Source organism: Emydura macquarii, unplaced genomic scaffold (assembly GCF_026122565.2).
Source record: "Emydura macquarii macquarii isolate MOO-44397 ecotype Brisbane River unplaced genomic scaffold, CSIRO-AGI_Emac_v2 contig_1483, whole genome shotgun sequence".
In the NCBI taxonomy this organism is placed as follows: Eukaryota; Metazoa; Chordata; order Testudines; family Chelidae; genus Emydura; species Emydura macquarii.
Genome location: NW_027131620.1, coordinates 9,809,154 through 9,829,703, shown reverse-complemented (window position 1 = coordinate 9,829,703; position 20,550 = coordinate 9,809,154). Strand labels below are relative to the sequence as shown.

Below are 20,550 nucleotides of genomic sequence, written 5' to 3'. Positions count from 1 at the left end.
AGCACTTTTGAAAATCTGCCCCTGATTTAGGTGCCTAAATGGGAGCAGACCTCTATGAAGATCTGGCCCCGATAGTGGGTGATGGTAACTTGAAAATGTGACCCCAAAAAATTAAAGTGCGGTTTTTTTAATGCATCCGTGTTAGGTGTCCAGCTCCTCTTGAAAGTCAATGGGAGCTGGGTGCGTCATTCCCTTAGGGGCTTTTGAAAACCCACCCTCCTCAAGGCCTAATTGTTTACAAAGCTGAGGCCCCAGTGGCCTGCCTAACTTCCTAGCACCATTATCCTGATTGCACCTGCCAGTGACCAGAACTAGCCACTTGCATGCATTTACATACAGTCACGGGAATAGAACCCCCATGTTTGAATAAAGCAAGATGTAAGTGACCTGCCAGACATCATATGGCAAGTCTGCAGCAGAACAGGGTTAAAAACCGAGTAGGCCTAATTCCTAGTCCCCTGATCAACCCACTAGACACCAGTGTCACAGCCAAGAGCTAACGATCAGAAAATTACACCAACAATGAGCATTCCAAGGAGAGTTCACAGGCAGGTCCAAGCTCTCACTACTAAGTGTATTCATTAAATGGCTATGTGACACATTAAGAGCATGTCTGGAAGCTCTGCTGTCATCAGGGCTGCAGCATCACCAACACAAGAGCTCATTTAGTACTTGAACCACACAGATTCCCCCCCCCCCCCCCCCAAGTGTGGGTTTCTGGGAGAATTACTGGCTGTCCCCTGAAATTGGCCAGCACTAAATAAATTAGCCCATAGGCACTTTAGCATGTGGCTGAGATCTCTGTGTCTTGGAATCCAACTTCCGATGCAAGCTCTAACTTGGTGAGGTGAGGGGTGGCGCAGTGCCAGTTGCTCTCTGCTGCCACTGGAAATGGAACAGTCTCCGTTCGCTCTGCTTCTGGCCCCAGAGGCGGGCGAGGCTCACGGCTGTTTGTCCCTCGTTGTCTGGGTCAAGAGTTTGTGCGCCCCAGCTAAGGAGCAGATCAATGCAGTCGCATCGGCCCATGACGGTGGCAGCGTGAAGAGCCGTCCTCCCCAGCGGTGTTTTAGAATGCAAATCCGCACCTTCAGAGAACACGACACACACTCAGAACCCAGAGATCCAGAAGAGGAGATTGCACTTTCTCCGATATATTCAGAGAAGGTGAAAGTCCCACCCGGGGCAAAATTAAATCCTCCTTCAGGAAGGATCTTGTAAATCACACTTCTTTAAACTTACAAATATCTACAGGCCAAAACGCGCTGTCAGCCTTAGCTGAGTGTAGCCTGGTGTCTAAGAATTGGTACACATTTCCTGTTCAGGGCCCCAGAGTCTGCCTTGTCTCAGTGCCTCTGGTGGGGCACATGAGGAATCATCGGTTCATCAGAATTTTTGCTGGAGCTGCTGGTGGCTGATCAAACAGGGATGAGGATGATAATCAGGAAGGGAACAGCCATCTTAATCACGGTTGGGAGTGAGAACCTTGGACTGGAAGAGCATTGCTGGATAAGGTGGGATCCTTTTCCTCACTCCTTAGCAACTCATCAGTAAGAAGTGTGAGTGCTGATAAAGCAATGTCCTTCCATTTGGGGGATGTGGGTGACATGAGTAAACCACTCATGCTGTGCTCGTATGTCCTATGGGATCACCACAACCTCTTGATGGAATTACAGCCTGAATAGGTACAGCTGAGGCCAGGTTATACCAAGTATAATGCATTAAATAGAAAACCGCAGGGGACGCTCTTGAGCTCTTAATACTCAAGGTTAAACTGTATTAATGTGTCTCTAATGTGAAGAACCCCATTTTCCCAGCAGAATCAATGTAATATTTATAAGATTCCGGGTAGTTAAAGGTGTAAAGCAAATGTTTAATTGTAGGCACAAATCTCTGCACTCTGCAGGACATGTAGTTCCTAGCCTGATGTCAACGGTGAGGTTAAGTATTTATCGAGGTTTAAAGCAACAGACTTTGGGATCTGAGCACAGCTGCTAAGGATGGAGATCGCCTGACGAGACACAAAACAGTGATGGAGTACAACCCATGCAGTACTGAGGGGCAAGTGGAGGGGTTGGATCACAGCGCACACTGGCAGTTGAAGTAGAAATGTTCATCGTGCTGCCGGACAGCCTGGTCCAAAGCCCAGCGAGGCCAATAGAAAGGATCCCATTTTTTCAATGCGCTTCGGATCAGGCTCCTTGTGTCATAATGAAAAGATACAAAAAAAACCCAAAAAACCGCATGTTTGACTGGCCCGGCTTTTACCCACTGTTGAAACAACCTGAGACGAAACATCTGGCTTTTCCCAGCACGTGGCTGAGTGAGTTATTTTCCATGCATTGATTGCGCATGGGCAAGACAAGCAAGGTTAGGTTTAGAAAGGAAAAAAACAAACCATACAGCTAACCAGTCTTGAGGTGCCAGTCAACAGCCTCTGAGTCAGCAAAGTTCATCTTAGGAGGACTGCAGGGAGCCCATCACAAAGAGAGCAACCATCCAGCATGGTTGCAGCATCTTCCACAGCATCACAGAGGGCTGCCCTGGGTGCCCCAGGCAGGGACAGTCTTATTTTCAATGTCAATTTTCATAGGGTTAGGTTATATATAGGTTAGAGGATAAAAACCAAATCACTTCTTTGGTCTCTATTGGCAGGTTCACCAAGGAAAATTAGGGGGGAGAGGGAATACCAGATTTTAAGCAAACGAGTATAACAATGTTAAGGTGCTACAAAGTGTGAACAAAGCCCAGCTGCTCACATGGCTGCTCCAAGCAGAGTGTAACAGTCAGGGGAAGGTGAGTCTAAAGGGAAGGGTCTCTCTCTCCTCCAGGCTGGCTGACAGCAGGGGAAATCTGGATGGTGGAGGGGCTATTGCCTAACGTTTTTAGTGGGTTTGCTTTTGTTTGTGGCCAAGCAAGCTCTGAAGACAGGGCTTAAACGGATAATTCTGGGAGCTTTTTGTCCCCTTCCCGGTGAAGCCACCAGCCGCTCAAAGTGACTACAGGCCCCGAAGTGCTATGGTAAGACAAATAATAAAATCCATTGGCTGGAAGCTCAGAAAAATTCAAATTGGAAATGAGAAACCCATTTTTAACACTGAGGGTAATTAAATATAGGAACATCTTACCAAGCGTTGGGGTGGATACTCTATCAAAACTGAATGTCTTTCAAAACGTGCTTGAACTAAAGTGGGTAACAAGTCAATGGGCTTGATTCAGGAATCCCTGAGTAAAATTCTAGCCATGCCTTTTGCAGGAAATCAGTCTAGGTCATCATAATGCCCTCTTAAAAACTGATGAGTATTACCATTTTGTAGGAGAAATTGTACCGCTGCAATGTGGCCTCTGTGGCTGGCAATATACAATGCTACGAATGCTCGATGTGCAATCCATTCCTTTTTCTGTTCTGGTCCCAGTAACTGTGAATTTGGAGTGCTGAACGTGGAGCCCTTTGTAACTCCTAAACTTATTAGCTGGCAAAATAAATGAAAACATCACACAAATACTGACTGATTATTCAATCAATTTGAATACTAAAGATATATAGATATCTTTAAAGACTCAAACTACAGGGTCTTACATTCTAAACTTAAAGTGACCCTTGGCTAGGCAGCTGGCTGTGCATTGGAACCAGAAAAAAAACCCAACAAGGTCTAGAAGAAACTTTGGGTCTTTATTTCTTCTGGTAGGTAAAATTATACTTACAGACAATCAGAAAAGGTTTCCCTTCCCACCCATCTCCACAGAAAAAAATAGAGTTTTTTGGTGAAAAATCAGAAGCTCCAATATTTCGATTCTGAAATGCAGTCATGGTGCCTCATGGAAGTTGTAGTTTAGATGCCTCATGATCCCATTCTCCTCAATTGGCTGTGCTCCCTGGTCAGACTACATCTCCCATGATGCACCATCATCATCCCTCACGGTGAAGGGAAGTAATGTATCATGGCAGTCACAGGGTCAGTTAGCTGAAAACCCAATTTTTGGTTGAAAAACAATTTTAATAGAAATTTTTTTGACCAGCTAAAATTATAATACATAAAATAGACTGCATGTTTCATCTCAAAAAACACCATAGCATTTATGGCCCACTCATATGTTGCCTGTCCACCCCATACAGGATCAGTAGGAATTTTGGGTGCACAGGGAATGTAGAATCAGGCCTTCAAACTGACATACACACTATAAACTATTTCACTTTACCTAACAGTGAAATACAGCCACCTCTGGGTTGAAACAGAGCAGCTGCTTACCAGTGCATTGCAGCATTACACAACAGCTGAGAAAAGGAAATGAAGAACACCTCAGTATCCATGTCAAGCAGTTGGGGAAATATAGATGAGCAGAATGTAATTAGTCAAGTTGAAATTTAGCCAAGACCACTGAGTTAAATAGCCCTTCTAACAAGCCATTGGATTTTTCATGACCACAGCTGGTCAGGACCTGGGGTTTTCAGCACGATACCCTTTAATTCAGGCCCTGGTTGAGTACTAATTCTAGAGAGAAGAATGCCATCTTCTGAATGATTGCAGGCCATGTGTTCCATAGAGATCTCTCATCTCAGAACTGACCCAGCCAAAGCCTACTTAGCTAATCAAAGATCACAGCTCAAGATGGTATGGCTGCAGACCGATGGAACTCCCAGGAGTTGTGAAGAAGATGCAGATTTTGCATTGATTTTGAAAGCTTCATGAGCTTTGGAGGAGTTTTTAGCCTACTGTCCTTACTCAGGGGTCAGTGGATAAAGGACCACATAAGATGGGTTATAAACGTAGCTCTACCATTGACTCTCATGACTTCGGGCAACTCACATATCCTGTGCGCCTCAGTTTCCCTAGCCAGAATTATGATAATAAAGGTTTACTCACCTTTTTAAAGCACTTGGAAATATATGGATGAAAAGTGCTATGTAAACACCAAGGATTTATATAAATTATAATTATATTATTATTATTATTGCTACCCACAGGAAAAGCATGGTGATAAAAAGCGTTAGAAGAGAAGAGTTATTTAAAACAGTGGCCATTTGAAATGAGAGAAATAAAGACTCTCTCATGTGGTGGTATATGAATCAAACAGTGCTATGACTGAGGGCAGGAAATAGAATTGGGAGATACCACAAGTCAAACTTTAGTGGTGCCAAAAGTCTGCCATGACTAAGGCCATAGCTTAACAAATGAAGAGGGCCGGCTGCTAACGTGAACAAAGTGCATCAAAGATCTTCTCCGCTGAACTTCTTCCCTCCTTCCCAAAACCGATCATCAACTTTGCATTTCCAGTTCTCCATAAACTGTGCTCAGAAATGGACAGATATAGTGAAGTCCTGGAGTATTACTGTGGTCAACATTTCACTGGGTTTTACCACTAGCAGGCATTCCAGATCACCCCATTGGCTTTTGACCTAGGACCCCACTTACAGCCTCTCACTATTTACCGCTCTCTGAAGATGTTCATCTAGTGCATGAATCTTTTAACAATCCCTCTTTTACAGTTTCTGCACAAAGCACATCCCTTCTTCACAGAAGCAATGGAACCAACCTTGGCAATATCTCCTTCAGCAGCAGCTGCCACGAGAAGCCCCCAGCCATCTTGTCGCCAGATCTGCACAGTAATTGTTCCACCAGGGACAATATCATTGTACTTAAATGTAGACTCATCTGGCAGATCTACTGGAGGGAACGGGGGAAAAAAAAAGTCAAGATACCATTTGCAAAGAACAGGGTTATTAAGAGAGAAATGAATATGCACCGCAACTGAAGAGATGCCCCGGCCATGAGACCCTTAGATGATGGATATCATCCATTTGATACTCTCTTCAGTTTTTCTCTAGTAAACATAACATTGATCTGGTTTTGCTGCTTGCTCATTTATTATTTAATACATAGGTTGCAACAGCAACCAGATGCCCCATCCAGAATCAAGGTCCTAATGTGCTAGTGCTGTGCCAACACAAACACAGGGTCCCTGCCTGGAATCGCTTATATTCTAAAGCAGTGGTTTCTCAACCATGGGGGTATGCAGAGGTCTTCCAGGGGCTACATCGACTCATCTAGATATTTGCATAGTTTTGCAACAGGCTACATAATAAGCACTAACGAAGTCAGTACAAACTAAAATTTCATACGGACAACGACTTGCTTATACTGCTCTATATACTATACACTGAAATGTAAGTACAATATTTATATTCCATTTGATTTCTTTTTAAATTGTATGGCAAAAATGAGAAAGTCAGCAATTTTTCAGTAACAGTGGGCTGTGGCACTTTTGTATTTTTACGTCTGATTTTGTAAGCAAGTAGAATAAGTGAAGTGAAACTTGGGGAATGCAAGACAAATCACTCCTGAAAGGGATACAGTAGTCTGTAAAGGTTGAGAACCACTGATCTAAAGCCGTGATTCTGCAAAAAGCTCCATGGGGGTAGACCCCAGTTTCAACCCAGAGCTCATTGCAGGATCAAGGCCTAAGATAACAAGGATGAAAGGTGGGGGGAGGATAAGAGGTAAAGAGAGAGACAGTCAAAATAGATGCAGAGTGTGTGTGTGGGTCTGTCTGGTGCACGTACACAATTCTTTGTTTTTTATTCTAAAAACAGTGCCCTTTGGGGTTGGAGGGCTGTTTGTTTTGAAACAGGTGTTAAGATATAGATGGGTTCTGAGGAGGAGGAGATCCCTGACAGATATTTACATCAGCTCCAAAAATATGAAGTTCTCCAGCAAAATAACACCAGGCATATGTCACTGCTTCAAATAGGGTTCTAAACAGCGGCAGGAAAACTGACCAGAAATCGTGTTAGTTTCACTGTGCTGCAGCCTGGCAAAGCTCTGAGCTGCCTATCTGCAGGTTCAAGAGGGCACTGCTTCAGTTTGCACTCCACCTTCACATGGGAAAGCTTTCACCATAGCCTTAAGCATTATGCAATTAACATCTAATGGAAAGCTCAGCCCTCACACCCCCAGGGAAAGCTCCCAAGCAGCCAAGGGGGAGTGGGATTTTCAAGCCTTGCTGGGTATCCGAGGGCTGGGGGAGTGAATGCTAAGGGTTGGAGCAGGAGATGGGTTCCAGGCATGGGGTGGGAAGAAGGAAAGTAGGTCTCAGATCTTCATCCAGGTACTAATGCCCCGGCAGGTGTGGCCCTGACCTTAAAGCAGATTCTGGGGACCCCAGATGCGGTAAGGAAACCCGGGCTGGAGACCCCCAGGAGGCTAGAAGCCCCCACCTTCATCCAGGTACTGAAGGCGCTGGAAATGCAGGGGGATACCAGTCAGCAGCTCCAGATGGTGCTTCAGCTTCCACACAGTCAAGGTGTTGGAGCAGCCAGGCAGCTGGAAGGTCTCACTAGTTTCAGGCAGGTGGAGTTTGATGCTGAAGAGCCGGTGGGGCAAGTTGCTGCTGCCGCCCCCCAGACCCACTTCATGGGTCTTTCCCCTCTTGGAGCAGGGGTTGAACCCAAACATAGTACCACCTACGGGTCGGGGGTCTACCTGGGCATGGCCAGGCCCTTCTGCAGAGATTCCCTTGCCAATGGGCCATTGCTATTGAACAGCCTCCAGGTGACATTACCTGGGCAGCACAACCATGTCATAATGTACCTGGGCAGCATGAATGATGCTGCTCATACATACACCATACATCTGACACAATAGCTAAGGAGGCAGCTTACGTGTGATGTCAGGTTGCAATCACAGTGGCATGGGTGTGTCATCACAGCTTCTCTGAACACATTTGCCATCAGATCACCCCACAAGTGTGATTAAAGGATGATCTGTCTGCTCAGTCTCTCCCCACCCCCAACTAACCCCCAGGGTGACAACAGCTTTTCGTCAGCTAGAGGGCAGCTAGGGAGGGAGACAGGGAACCTGCTGGGAGCAGTAACTCAGCCAACTCTTTTCCCTCTTGCTGTATGAGGATGCTCACTGGGGAGCAGGGTGAAGGCTGTATCTAAGTCTCTGCTCTGCAGGACTGGGGTCCTTCCCTTCTCATGGCTCAGAGGGCAACCAAGGCAGGAACCTTGAAGGGCAGGAATGGAGACAGTTGAGGAGTTCCAGCCAGCAGTCTCCTCACCAACAGCAGCTTCTTTTCCTCCTTCATAGAAAACAGGTAGAGGATGGGGTGAATTATGTGATTACGGAAAGAAATCTGAGGCAGGAGCGGGGGAGAAGAGCTGCTCTTTGATGAAGACAGGAGTGGGGAATAGACACAGGGAGACCCTGAGACTGGGCATAGGAGCACATTAGATAAGGAACCTGAGAGAGGACAAAGGGGACCTTGGCTACCCCAGGAAGAGCTGGGGAAGGAGTGCAGAGAGGAGGTTGGGTCAGGAGAGGTAAATAATAGCTGTGCAGAAGCAGGGAGCTCTTCACAACTCATTTATGGGTAGGCACAGGGATCTAGGGTAGGTGGAAAAGAAGAGAAAGGATGACAGACTTTGAGAGGCACCGCAGCATGGAGATGGGTGACAACTAATAAGCAGCATCCTCCCTTTGATGAGGTGTCCACCCCAAACTGCACCTGGAGGAGGAGCCAGGAAGCAGAGATTAATCAGATGAGGCTCAGGTGGATGAGAACGAGAGAGGCCTCTATCAATTCCAGTAGCTGAGAGCAGCTAGGGGACTGCAGGGGAGTAGTCTGCAGTCACTCCCTGGAAGGAGGGAGGCATGTTTGGGACTATAAAGACCAGTAGCCTCCAGTTACTCCCTGGGAGGAGGGAGTTTGGGCTGGCAAACTGGGGGGGAGGGTGCCAGAAAGATAGGAAAGGGCTCAGGGAAAGGAGGGAAGAGATGTTGGCTGCTGATTAGGAGGGTCCCTGAGCTGGAATCCCAAGTAGAGGTCAGGCCCAGGTTCCCCTGTCAGCCATGGAGGAAGCGGCGCCATGGGGGCTGTGAATAGGAAGACTGCCTGAGACTGGCAGTGAGGAAAGCTTTAATACCCCGGAAGGTGGAAACATGCAGTGGCATGGCCAGCCAAGTCACAAAGCGGAAGCTGCAGTTCGTGGAGCAAGAGGGGCCACAGGGTGTGAAAGAAGAAGCCGGGTGGAGAGACCATCAGAAGAAGGGGCGGCACCTGGAAGGAGCTAACCTCCAGGTGGGCCAGGAGAAGCTGCCCCTAGCGGTGAGCGGACCTTTTGACACCCTCCCCCACTTCTCACCTTGTCTCCTATTCTCTTATATGGAAAATTTAGCACTGAGGCAACATTAAGAAATCAAGCACAGAAAAATGAGGACATTCCAATATTAAGACTCCCACAGCAACATGAACTCTGTCACGCTGCACTAGGGTATTTTATATTCCTGTTTTCCTTGTTCATCTGTAGCTATTTTGGTTTATTTTTTTAACCATATCATTACTGCTTTATAACCCCTAGTACTGTACGTGTATTTTAAACAGGTGAAGAAAACAAGTTGCATATGCTATTTATGACATGCATCAATTACCACACAGACATTTCATAAAACAGTCATGGGATTTATTGAGATAAATACAATAGAAAGCTACATAGATTCTATATTCTGGCAAATCAGTGGCACTTCCAGAGTGTCTCCACTTATTTGGGCTCTAAACAACACTGTTTACAAACAACAACAACTGCCACTAGGGCAGTATCCTGTTAGTTGCCAAGTGTGCATATATAGCGGATTCAGTGAGTTCGAATTCTAAGCAACATAACTAACATGCTTTGTAATCCAAGTGCCTGATAATTTTCAACAGCATCCAAGCAATATTGCACCGCTAACGTTATTCTCATGTCCCTTAGCCAAAAGTGTTTTAGAGTGATATTCTTGCTGCTTTTGTGAAAGTGGATTGACTACCTCACTTTGCTCTATCTGGCTTTAAAATACAGTTTTTGCATAATTTAAACAGCCCAGAGAATTACATGTGAATACATAGCTTTAATCTTCATTGCAACAATTTGTCTAGTGTGAGCAGTAAAGTGCAGTCTTTAATCATGCTGAAGTCATATTTCCAGTATAAAATGAAAAGAAAATGCACACCTTGGAAAAAGTGAGCCAGTTTAATAGAACTGCATATTGTTGGAATTTAAAGGAAGATCTATGTTGTCCCCTCTACTGCATGCAACTATAGAGTTTTAACAAATTTTTAAAAGCTCTATTTAAAAAAAAAAAAAAATCACATTAAAATTGGACGTGAATTTCTGGAGTTAGAAAGGTGCCAAAAAAAAACATTTAACACAAAATTTTGTTTTCGACGTTTAGTGACCTTAGCTAGTGGCTTATAAGTGATTCTAAGAATCCCATATGAAAAGTTATCCCAACTTTCTACAACACATAGAAGTTTTTGTTTTCCAGTAAGTTATTGCAGGACAAGGTTAACTATTTAAGACGATTATGGAAACAGAAAGCTGGATTGTGTTAATTTTCAAAGTAACAGTTTATATATAATACATTTAAAACATATCTATGTACACTTAAAAAAAGTTATGATCAGTGCTGAGAAATTTAACCACCTTTTAATAGTCAACAAAAATAAAACCCGGTCTGAACAATTTTAGAAAATTTGAACCGTTTAAAAAATACTAGAATTAGAAAAAGATACTAAAACTACAAAAAAATTAACTTGCATTTTTTTTGCTGAGAAATTGCAGTCATAAAAAATTGGTTTGCATTGAAGAGGCATTTGTTTTAAATTATAAAAAATTAATGGTAGAATTTGTGGAATTTACAGAGTTTAAATGTTTTCTGAAACAGCAACAATATATTTTCACCTATAGTTTCTAAAAGCATCTTATGGTCTTGCAAGCAAACAATTTATTACAAATACTATACAGTATAATGCAAAACTAGTTTGGTATATATTTATATAAAATTAAACCCTCCAAAAACAATACAGGAATCAGACTGGGAAAGGTACTTGCTATGAGGCTGACAATCCAGTTTAAAAAGAGTAGTATTTTTAACTTCCAGATGGTACAACTACTTTATATTACAAGGATGAAATGAGGTGGAAGGAACTATTCTCTCATTAGGCAAACGTTGAACACAGTAGTTTACTTTTCCATTAAATGAGATGCATTTCCCCATAATGTAGTATATAAAACACTTGCTTTCGGCCAAGGTTGTAGCTCTGATTCAAAGTCCATTGACTTCAATATGGCTCTATGTTAATTCAAGCCTTTGTACAAGGGGAAGGCAGAGCTAAAATAAGCAGAACCCAACAAAGAGAATCAGTTTTGTAGATTAAGTGACTAATTTGCAAAATTACCAGGTTTAATGAAGAGAATTTCATTCTACTTTTTTTTTTTTTTTTTTTAAACACCAAAGTTCCTGTTTAAATATGAGAAGACCCCAATAGCCTGTCAAATTAATGTAATCTTAGTTTTTCCCCCATTTCATTTTTGTTTACATCCAATCCAAAGAACGACGACAACAGCAACAATACTATAAACAGAATTTGTAAAGTAAAATAGATCAACTTTTGTACTCTGGAAACCTGCACTCTGCGCTATATGGAAATGTACAGAAACCACAGCATAAGAACCTCTCTCTCTCTCATTACAGTACAGAGACAGATTCCTGAGGATCTGAACACTGAACCAGATACAGTGTTTTTCAAGTCACAGGTGTGTGTGTATGTATGTGATCCACTGCCATACACATGCACCCCTACTTACACACTTTGCAGAGCATTTATAGAGATTAACATCCTATTGAGGAGAATTCATGTAATCTGTGACCTTTGAGTTCCTTGAATGAAATCAACTTTGCTAGGACAGAATTAGCAATTTCCAGTTTGGGGATTTAACAGTCCATGTATATTACATACCCATCAGTTCTAGCAGTGAGAAATGGAGACCAAGGATTAACAGCAGGAAGTGAGGGGAAAAACAAAACAAAACTTATAATACAGTTTATAAAAGACAGTAATAAAAACTGCTACAATATACACAAAGTCAAGCCCTCCGATTTTAAAAACATCACATGTATTTAAAAGTAGAAGTAAGCCATGCTTTAGTTTTAACAAGCTAACTGTTGTATAACGTAACATGTTTTTTAGGATTCTCACTGATGTGGGATTAAAAGTTTTTGAATTCTTTTGCCAAGTTTCAGGAGCTATTCACATATATACATTTTTTTCAGGTAAAAGTAATCAAATGCAATACTATAAACAACATAAAAACCACAATAAAATGGGGAAAGCATCTATACTTAAGCTTACTAATTTCAGATTTTTAAGCTTACAAGCTTCGAGGGGTTTCTAGCAAACCATTTTATTACTGGAATTCTTTTTAAATACAGTATTTAGAATATATTACTGTAACAAATGATACAGAAACGCTGCACGTGTGTAACTTCATAAAAGGATATATACAATACTGGACCTTTTGCAGAGATGCGTTACAACCCATGTTTACAAGGAAAAGAATAAAAGTCTGAGTGTAGTCATCCCATCTGATGCACAGCTGTAGATATAAAAGTGGTCATTGACTGAGCATGATGGCATTTTCAACAAGCCCTTTTCTCTCAGACGAGAGAGGCAATAAAATTGCTTGGTTCCATATTCTTCCAAGAACATGAAGTGTGTCACCATTCGGATATTCGTAGTTTGTCGTAGAGGAACAGTTTAATTTTGTTTTTCAAGGGAAGTCATGTCCATATTATTCAGTTTTGGTTTTACAGTGGCAAAAAAAGACACATCTTGGTCTCTGTCAGACTGTAAAGCTAGAATAGTCTCTTCCACAGCTTCTAGATGAGGGTTGCCAATACTTTTAAAATAAGCTAGAACAAGGGGGGGAGGGGAAAAACAGTTTTAATCAAAGCCATGCTGTACTGTACACTTCAAACACATCACAAAAATATTCTTACCCTTTGCCAGAAGAGAGAATGAAGCTTTGCTTTTTTTTTTTTTTTAATTTAAAAGTTACAGTGCATGGTGGGATTAGTGTTAGCATCTTCCTTCATCCAGAGCAGTGTGTCTAACTTGGAGGCTAGCCTCCCTGGGGAAGCTAAAGCAAGCCCAGGAAAGTTGAGAAAGAAGACTGTTTTTCTTTCTTAATTTCTTTCACTTAGGACTTGGCAAAGAGCTACGTGTTGAATACTCAATATTTCTATACATGGTTCTTTGCTTTTGCCGGCCCCCCAAGTGGAAATGTACCAGCAAGAAAGGAAAATTGGCAGGCTGCCATGTTAATTTTTATAAAAGTACTATCAAAATACTCCTCTGAGATACCTGATACTGCTGGGGAGTGGGGAAGGGAGACTCCTGTGCATCTCCCTTTATAAAAGAGATACATCAGAGGTGGCCTGGATGTTTTGAGAAATACGAATATAGGAAGATGCATATGAGTGGCCATATTTGCAAATAAGGCTGTAAACCATTTCTCAGTTCTAGAGAACAAATAGTGTGATGAATATAGCAAATGGAGTTTGATCAGAACCTTTTAAACATCCAATTAGAATTACTTCATTTATTTTGAACTTCTGCATGTCTTATAAGCATCTCCTCTATGAACGTGCAATTTACTGATGTCTCCTCTGAGCATTAAGCAATTTATATACCATGCTATGTGACTTCCCACTATAAATAAGCATACAACTGCCCTCTACTGAATAGAATATCACATCTGTTGTATTATGTACGTCAGCCACAAAAGGGTGAAAAGCTACAGAGAATATATAGTGGCCCTTTAATGCTAGCATAGAAAAAAAAATCTTTCTGAAAGGAAAAACAAGCCTGTATTCTTTTTGCAAACTGATATTGAGCACTGCACAGATTGAATTTAAATGCATGATCCCAAAAGTATAGTGTACTGGTTTCTGTCTTCATTATACAGTAAATCTGAACATTCCTTTTATCAGATGAGCAAGCCAATTTGTGAAAATCAGCACTGTTATAGAAATGATGGAATGAATGATAAAATTAGTTCTTACATCAAAGGAATTAGTTTAGCATACCTTTCTCCAACAGTGTTTGTCTTAGAGCTTTGGCTAGCAAAACCCTTACGTTTGGCACAGGATCAGAAGCAAGACTTAAAAGACTGGGAAGTAAGTGTTCAACAAAATGGTCAACAGGCATACATTCTTCTTCTACTATGGCCTGTGGAGGTAAGAGCAAAACGTAAGATAAAGCAAGGGGAAAAATCAGTGCATCTCCCATTCCTTTCCAACTTGTCTCAAGTTCAGCTTGTATTTAAAAAGGTTAGTTGTCTGGGAAAAGCTATGCTGACTATTTCAGATGTATTCCTAACTCTCAAATATTGTTACATATAAGCAGCCGAAATTTACATTTACAACAAGTGGGAGGTTATTTATATACACTTTTTTATTTTAATGGCCATTCCTTCCCCTGCAAGTTTCTGGAAGGACATCACAGTCAAAGTATCTGACTGACCCAACCAAGGATAAGTAGCATTTGGTCCTTCTACCCTGGCTATATATGAATTTAGGATGTCAGGATTAATTTGAAGTTGGCTTAATGAAGTCAGTGGACTTTCTTTTAACCTTTATTCTGGTAATTGTTACCATCTTGACTTTGCCTCTCATCTTCCCACTACCTTACAACTAATTACAAGGGTGAATCGTTTCCCTGGCCAAAAGCAAAAGATGCATGCCTTTTCAGGGACTAGTACTGACTGCCAAACCGAAGAGCAGGACAGTCAATGACCACTTTCCCTCGTCTTCCTCTCTGTAGCAAACAAGTTTAGTCACTTTAGAGACATACCCGTTCTCCACCAACTCTGGGCACCTGGCAACCGCCACTAATTCAAAGAGCACACGTATAGTCCCTGTCACAGCAGGGCAATATGCTCCTGCCAGCCCTCTAGGTGGGTTTTATGAAACACAGCTTGTTTTCAGTTTAATCTATATTTGGCTTTGTTGACAAAAGTGCTGACAAGGGAGGGTGCTACTTCTGAGGTTTGCTCATGTGATCTGGACACGTCAGTTCACACAAGCCACTGACCCACCCTGAGAAGATAACGACTTTCAATAATGATTGATTTGGGATAGTTCTGAAATATTCTAGAAGTGAATGGCTCTATATCACTTTATCAATTCTGAAATCCATTCCTGATAGCATTATGAATTTTCTCAGTTATTTGTTGATACACTCCAACATGTAAAAAGGCAATCTAACCTGACAAATGAAGGCAAAAGCTTGTCTTCCAATCCACTTGGGACAATGACGGAACTTCGCTACAAGTTCATTAATGAAATTTAATCCCAATGCATTTGCATTATTTGCATAGAACTTCTGTAGTATTGCCACAACCTGTGAGAAGATCAGAGGGGAGATTTAGATTGTGAATACTAGCATTTAAATGACATCACTTTACTTGAAGAATATTACCTAGGAATGCCAAAATCTCGGCAGAATTTATCATTAAAATATAGTGTTTGTTTTTACAAAAGCTTTATGTAGATAGCACAGCTCTGAAAAGCAAAGGTCAAGGAGAGAAGAGACCATTTTTAAACTGCTTTACTGACCCAACTATCTACTTCGGTATGGTCTCACTCAAACACTGTTTTTTAAAAGAAATGCTGTATACAATAGCATTTTGGGGTGTTCTCAGTGACATCCTTGCCAATAAAAGAAGACCTTCTGTAGGGGAGCAGAGTAGCAAAGAGAAGATCCTGTGTCTAGGGTGCCAGCATGTAGAAAAGTTCGCTACTGACTAAATAGTATTAAACAAAACTATATTACAACATAAAACCAACTTGTAGGAAACAGCAGTGAACAGTAAGATCATTCATCTAATTTTTCATGTATCAGATTACTAGTATGCCCTTTTCCATAGAAGGCATATATATTTAACAGGAAAGGTCTGCCACAAAATGGGCTCAAAGAGATCATTAGAAATACATCAGCAGTTCAACTCTCCTCAACAAATGTTTAAATTCAAGAGAACTGTGCTGCTATCTCCTGAATAGTTATGCTCACGTATGAGAAAAAACGGTTACTTACCTTCTGTAATTGTTGTTCTTCGAGATGGGTTGCTCATGTCCATTCCAAGCAGATGTGCGTGCACCGTGTGCACAGTCATCGGAAGGGTTTACCCCAGCAGTACCTGTCAGGTTGGTGCAGGCGCCCCCCTGGCGTGGCGCCTCCATGGCGCTGTATATAGGGGACCACCGACCCGCCATCTCTCCAGTTCCCTCTTTCCGATCAGCTCCGAAAAGAGGGGTAGGCAGGTGGGTCTTGGAATGGGCATGAGCAACGCATCTCGAAGAGCAACAGCTACAAAAGGTAAGTAACTGTTTTTTCTTCAAGTGCTTGTTCATGCCGATTCCAAGCAGGTGACTTCCAAGCAGACCAAAGGAGGAGGGGTCGGAGCTCACGAGACTGCCGACTGGAGCACTGCTCTACCAAATGCCTCACCGTCCCTGGCATGCTGGGTAATGGCATAATGAGAAGTAAATGTGTGTATAGAAGACCAGGTTGCAGCCCCACAGATCTCCTGTGTGGGGATGTGGGCCAGGAACGCCGCTGACGAGGCCTGAGCTCTCATGGAGTGTGCCATGAGAACTGGAGCTGGCACCTTGTCTAGCTCGTAACACGCCCTTATACATGAGGTAATCCAGGATGAAATCCTCTGAGAGGACACTGGAAGTCCTTTCATCTACAGCAATGAAGAGCTGATTCGATTTACGAAAGGGTTTAGTTCTCTCTATGTAAAAAGCCAGCGCCCATCTGACATCCAAGGAGTGTTCCCTGTTGTTGGCATGCGGCTTTGGAAAGAACACTGGCAAGAAAATCTCCTAACTAGCATGAAATTAAGAGACCACCTTGGGCAGGAAAGCTGGGTGTGAACGCAGCCGCACCTCATCCTCATGAAATACTGTATACGGGTCTCTGAGGCCAATGCCTTGAGTTCAGACACCCTCCTTGCCAAGGTGATCGTGACAAGGAAGGCTACCTTCCACAAAAGATACAATAGAGAAGATGAAGCTAGGGGCTCAAAAGGAGGCCCATCAACTTATTGAGCACCAGGTTAAGGTCCCATGCCAGAACTGGACGACGTACTGGAGGGAAAAGTCTTTCTAAGCCTTTGAGGAAATGGGACACTATAGGATTGGCAAACATAGAATATTCCCTTTCTCCCAGGTAGAAGGCGGAGATAGCCGCTAAGTGCACTTTTACAGATGCAACCACCAAACCGGACTGCTTTAGGTGCAATCGGTAGTCCAGTACTAGAGGCAGCAACACCTGCATTGGAGGAGAACCTCTTCCTGCCTCTGCGTCCGATGACTTGGACTCTGACCGCAAGGATCACGGTGGTGCTGAAGTAGCTGCAGCCTTTGAGTGGCGCCGAGGCGAGGGCGATCGGTGCCAAGACATGGCTGACCAGCGCGAAGAGTCTGATCGGTGCCGCAGAGAAGGTGAACGGTGTCACGGGGCAATTGGTGCAGGGATCACAGTGATCGGTGCCTAGGAGATGGTGACTGATGCCTAAGCGAAGGCGACCTGTGCTGCATCATGGGAGGCTTGCATCTAGACCGCGCCATGGCTAGCAGTGCTGGGGGTCTGATCTGGCACCTTCATTCCCGAGACGGGGGACTGCTGTGCCATCATGGCAATCAAGTCCTGCACCGCCTCAAATATATCCGGCGTAGAGGAGAGGTCCAGTTCTTCCACCTCGCTCTCCCTCACTGGGGAACCTGGGCTCACCAGGCTCATAGGTGCTCGCTGCGGAGCTGCCGATCCTGGGGACCCTTACGCCGAAGACGCCTATGGGTGCAGTGGGCCAGCGCCCTCATCCATGGCCCGCACCGAAGGAGAGCGCCCCTTGTCTGCCCTTCTGTGCTTCTTAGAGGGCCCTGGTGAATGGGACTGGTGCTGAACAGTCTTTGCCACCAGTGAGTGGTGGTGCCGAAGCTTCCTCTGCACCAAGGACTTCTTTGGTCACGGGCAGTAAGAAGGGAATGGAGAGGCAGTGGATCAGCAGGCCCCTATATACAGAGCCATGGAGGCGCCACTCCAGGGAGCACCTGCACTGACCCAGCGGGTACCGTTGGGGGAAAAACATGTGCACACGCACATCTGCTTGGAATCGACACGAGCAAGCGTTCGAAGAAGAATCTTAGTTTGAGGAAGCTAAAGGAGTTCCTCAATATGCAGATCATTCACAAAGAAAATGGCCATTAACATTGTGACACAAAGAGAGAAAGGAAAGAAATTCAGAGTCCAGCATTCCCCACAAAGCAGCCACATTTTCCATGTGCAGTCTAATACTTTATCACAAGATGTACAGCGTTCTGTACTATCAAAGCTACAGCACAGGAGAGCATAGTAAATAGTAAGGATTTAATTTTGTATTGATTCCCTTCATTCTGTACATACAAATTAGCTTTACTTACAAAAAATTAGGTTTTCCTTATTTATTTATTTATTCCTTATTTATTTATTTACAAATTAGGTTTTATTTATTTATTTACAATTTATTTACAAATTAGGTTTTCCTTATTTATTTATTTATTCCTTATTTATTTATTTACAAATTTTTTTTTTAAAAGTTTAAATAAAAATGTTCAAACACAGTTTTTTGAAACTTTCATTTATCACTTTGGGATTTCTTTCCCCCTCCCATCCCCTTCCTTTCAACTTTCCCCCCCCCCTCCCTGTAGCCATTTTTTGACAACTCAAATTTAAAAAAAAAAAAAAAAAAAAAAAAAAAGCACCCTCTGGAAAACAACTTCACAATATTTCATAAAAATTGTCTTCATTTTTTGATCAGGTCTAGTTGAAACATATTTGTGTTCATAATACCTATTGTTTGTATATAATTTCAATGTGCTTTTCAAGTAAGTGTGCTGCTATTAAATACCATTTTCATAAATTGTTTGGAAAGAAAGTCAAATCCCCTACCAGTTTGAAGGAGATCCACCTGACTTCTGATACCTTATCCGAGCAGAGAGTTAATGCAATGTGCCTTAAGTAGTCATACACATCATTGGGGTTGTAGAGTTCTAATATCAGGATCAGCTGTCTGAAACACAAGGCATCTTTGAGTCAAAACATTCATCTCTTTCTTTATGGCCTTCCTGCTCAAGATGGGGAAGATAACTTTGGTTTCATGAACAAAGTTGTTGAAAATCTGGGAGAACAATTCTTTTGTATGATGCAAAGGTTTTGGATTTTGTTCTTCTGTTTAGTTTCCCAGCCAGACTAAAATTTATACATGAAGTGCATGTTTCAGAACTATTATATTTTAATCAAGCTAAATACATGAAAATGCAGCTACAGTGATGAGACTTCACATAAATTGCATGTGCATAAGGGAATTATCAGCAACTCCAAAAGTAAGTTACTTAGGGATTCACAAATTCCTTATCTTTCTTTCCGCTCATCCCTTCCTCACTAATACTTTAAAGTTGTTTATTATGAGATGAAAATGTTGAGGAATTTTGAAATTTTTATGCTGTGATGGAAAATTTCTTCCTAACTTCAGAACACAACCACACACACTCTTAGGAAGCTAAGGTAAGAAATATTTGAATTACTGTAGTAAAGATGTAAAGATCTCCTACTTAAACTGCATCATCTTTGGGAAACTACACATAACATGTCATAGCCATAGGAACAACAAGCAGTTGGTGAAGTTCTGTCAGTGACACCAAAAAAAAAAAAATCATACTAAAGTTATAAGTTCTCCCACTAGATGTCAGGGAATGCACACAACATTCATTGCTGTTTTCCTCACTGGGTTTATATTAAAAGGATAATATTAAACTAGCATGGCATGGGGGTTAAAATCTCAACAGCCCAAACAGAGTATACTGAATTAAGATTACTGTGAAGTGAAGTATTTTAGTTATATAGATTAAAATGCTTTCTGAAAAAAGAGTCTTAGGTAGCTAGAAACATCAATCAAGGAATGTGTCTATCTACAGGCTAGCCGCTTAGATCCAAAAGTTATACTGAAACAAGTCACCATTACTAGAACCATTACCAGAATCTACTCCATCCCCATTCCACTCCCACTTGTATGAAAACATCAGAATAAATCAACTAATTGTACAATGGAAAAAACAACAGTAATAAATAAATATTTACTGACAGATGATAAATAGGATATTTACTGACAGATGATAAATAGGATCAGACCTGTCGTTGGCTATTGCTGATGACATACAACTAACTGAATGATCATTAATATAATCTGCCAGAGTTTCCTAAATTTTAAGGCTAGAAGGGACCATTTGACAATCTAGTCTGACCTCCTGTACAAAACTGTGCATAGTTTTATTCAGTTATTTCTGTATCAAGCCCAATAACCTGCATTTGACTCCACCTGCTACTCTATTTGTACAGGCCTATCACAAAAGGAACCATTTGTGGCTGGTCCTGCCACACTAAGTACGATTAATAAATAATATCTTCCAGTAGTGCATCCAGCCTTGACTCGAAGGCATCAAGAGAGGGAAAAATCCACCACTTGCCTTGGTAGCTTGCTGCAATTGTTAGTCGCCTTCACTGTTAAAAGTGTGCATTATTTCTCATTTGAATTTGGTTAGCTTCAGCATCCAGGGACATGTTCTTACTACGGCTTTCTCCACTTGATTAAAGGCTCGTTTAGTATCCGGTGTTTTCTCCTTGTGAAGA

At 42.3% G+C, this 20,550-nt stretch overlaps 2 protein-coding genes across 2 annotated transcripts in view; both read right to left on the bottom strand.

Annotated features, from left to right (window-relative positions):
- Positions 1 to 834: 834 nt before the first annotated feature.
- ANKRD60 (ankyrin repeat domain 60) lies at positions 835 to 7,451 on the bottom strand. Its single transcript, XM_067554552.1, has 4 exons — positions 7,214 to 7,451; positions 5,580 to 5,663; positions 3,305 to 3,457; positions 835 to 1,085 (listed from the first exon to the last, which is right to left on the bottom strand). The coding sequence occupies exons 1-4, from the start codon at positions 7,449 to 7,451 to the stop codon at positions 835 to 837; spliced, it is 726 nt and encodes a 241-aa protein (XP_067410653.1).
- A 1,997-nt stretch (positions 7,452 to 9,448) lies between these two features.
- Positions 9,449 to 20,550, bottom strand: part of LOC137157057 (serine/threonine-protein phosphatase 4 regulatory subunit 1-like) — a 43,018-nt gene continuing 31,916 nt past the window's right edge. The window contains exons 17-20 of the mRNA XM_067554176.1: positions 18,814 to 18,934; positions 15,085 to 15,219; positions 13,905 to 14,046; positions 9,449 to 12,728 (exon numbers count right to left, since the gene is read on the bottom strand). Of these exons, the coding sequence (XP_067410277.1) occupies positions 12,574 to 12,728; positions 13,905 to 14,046; positions 15,085 to 15,219; positions 18,814 to 18,934 (553 nt within the window). The 3' untranslated portion in view covers positions 9,449 to 12,573. The remainder of the gene's footprint in view (positions 12,729 to 13,904; positions 14,047 to 15,084; positions 15,220 to 18,813; positions 18,935 to 20,550) is intronic.

Bases quoted from the DNA above. Each gene is read 5' to 3' on its own strand.
- ANKRD60 (XM_067554552.1), bottom strand. From the start codon at position 7,451: ATGTTTGGGTTCAACCCCTGCTCCAAGAGGGGAAAGACCCATGAAGTG. The intron at 5,664-7,213 runs GTGGGGGCTTCT...CGTTCCCTCCAG, and splicing joins CCTTCAGTACCTGGATGAAG to TAGATCTGCCAGATGAGTCT. The intron at 1,086-3,304 runs GTAATACTCATC...TGTTCTCTGAAG, and splicing joins ACAATTTCTCCTACAAAATG to GTGCGGATTTGCATTCTAAA.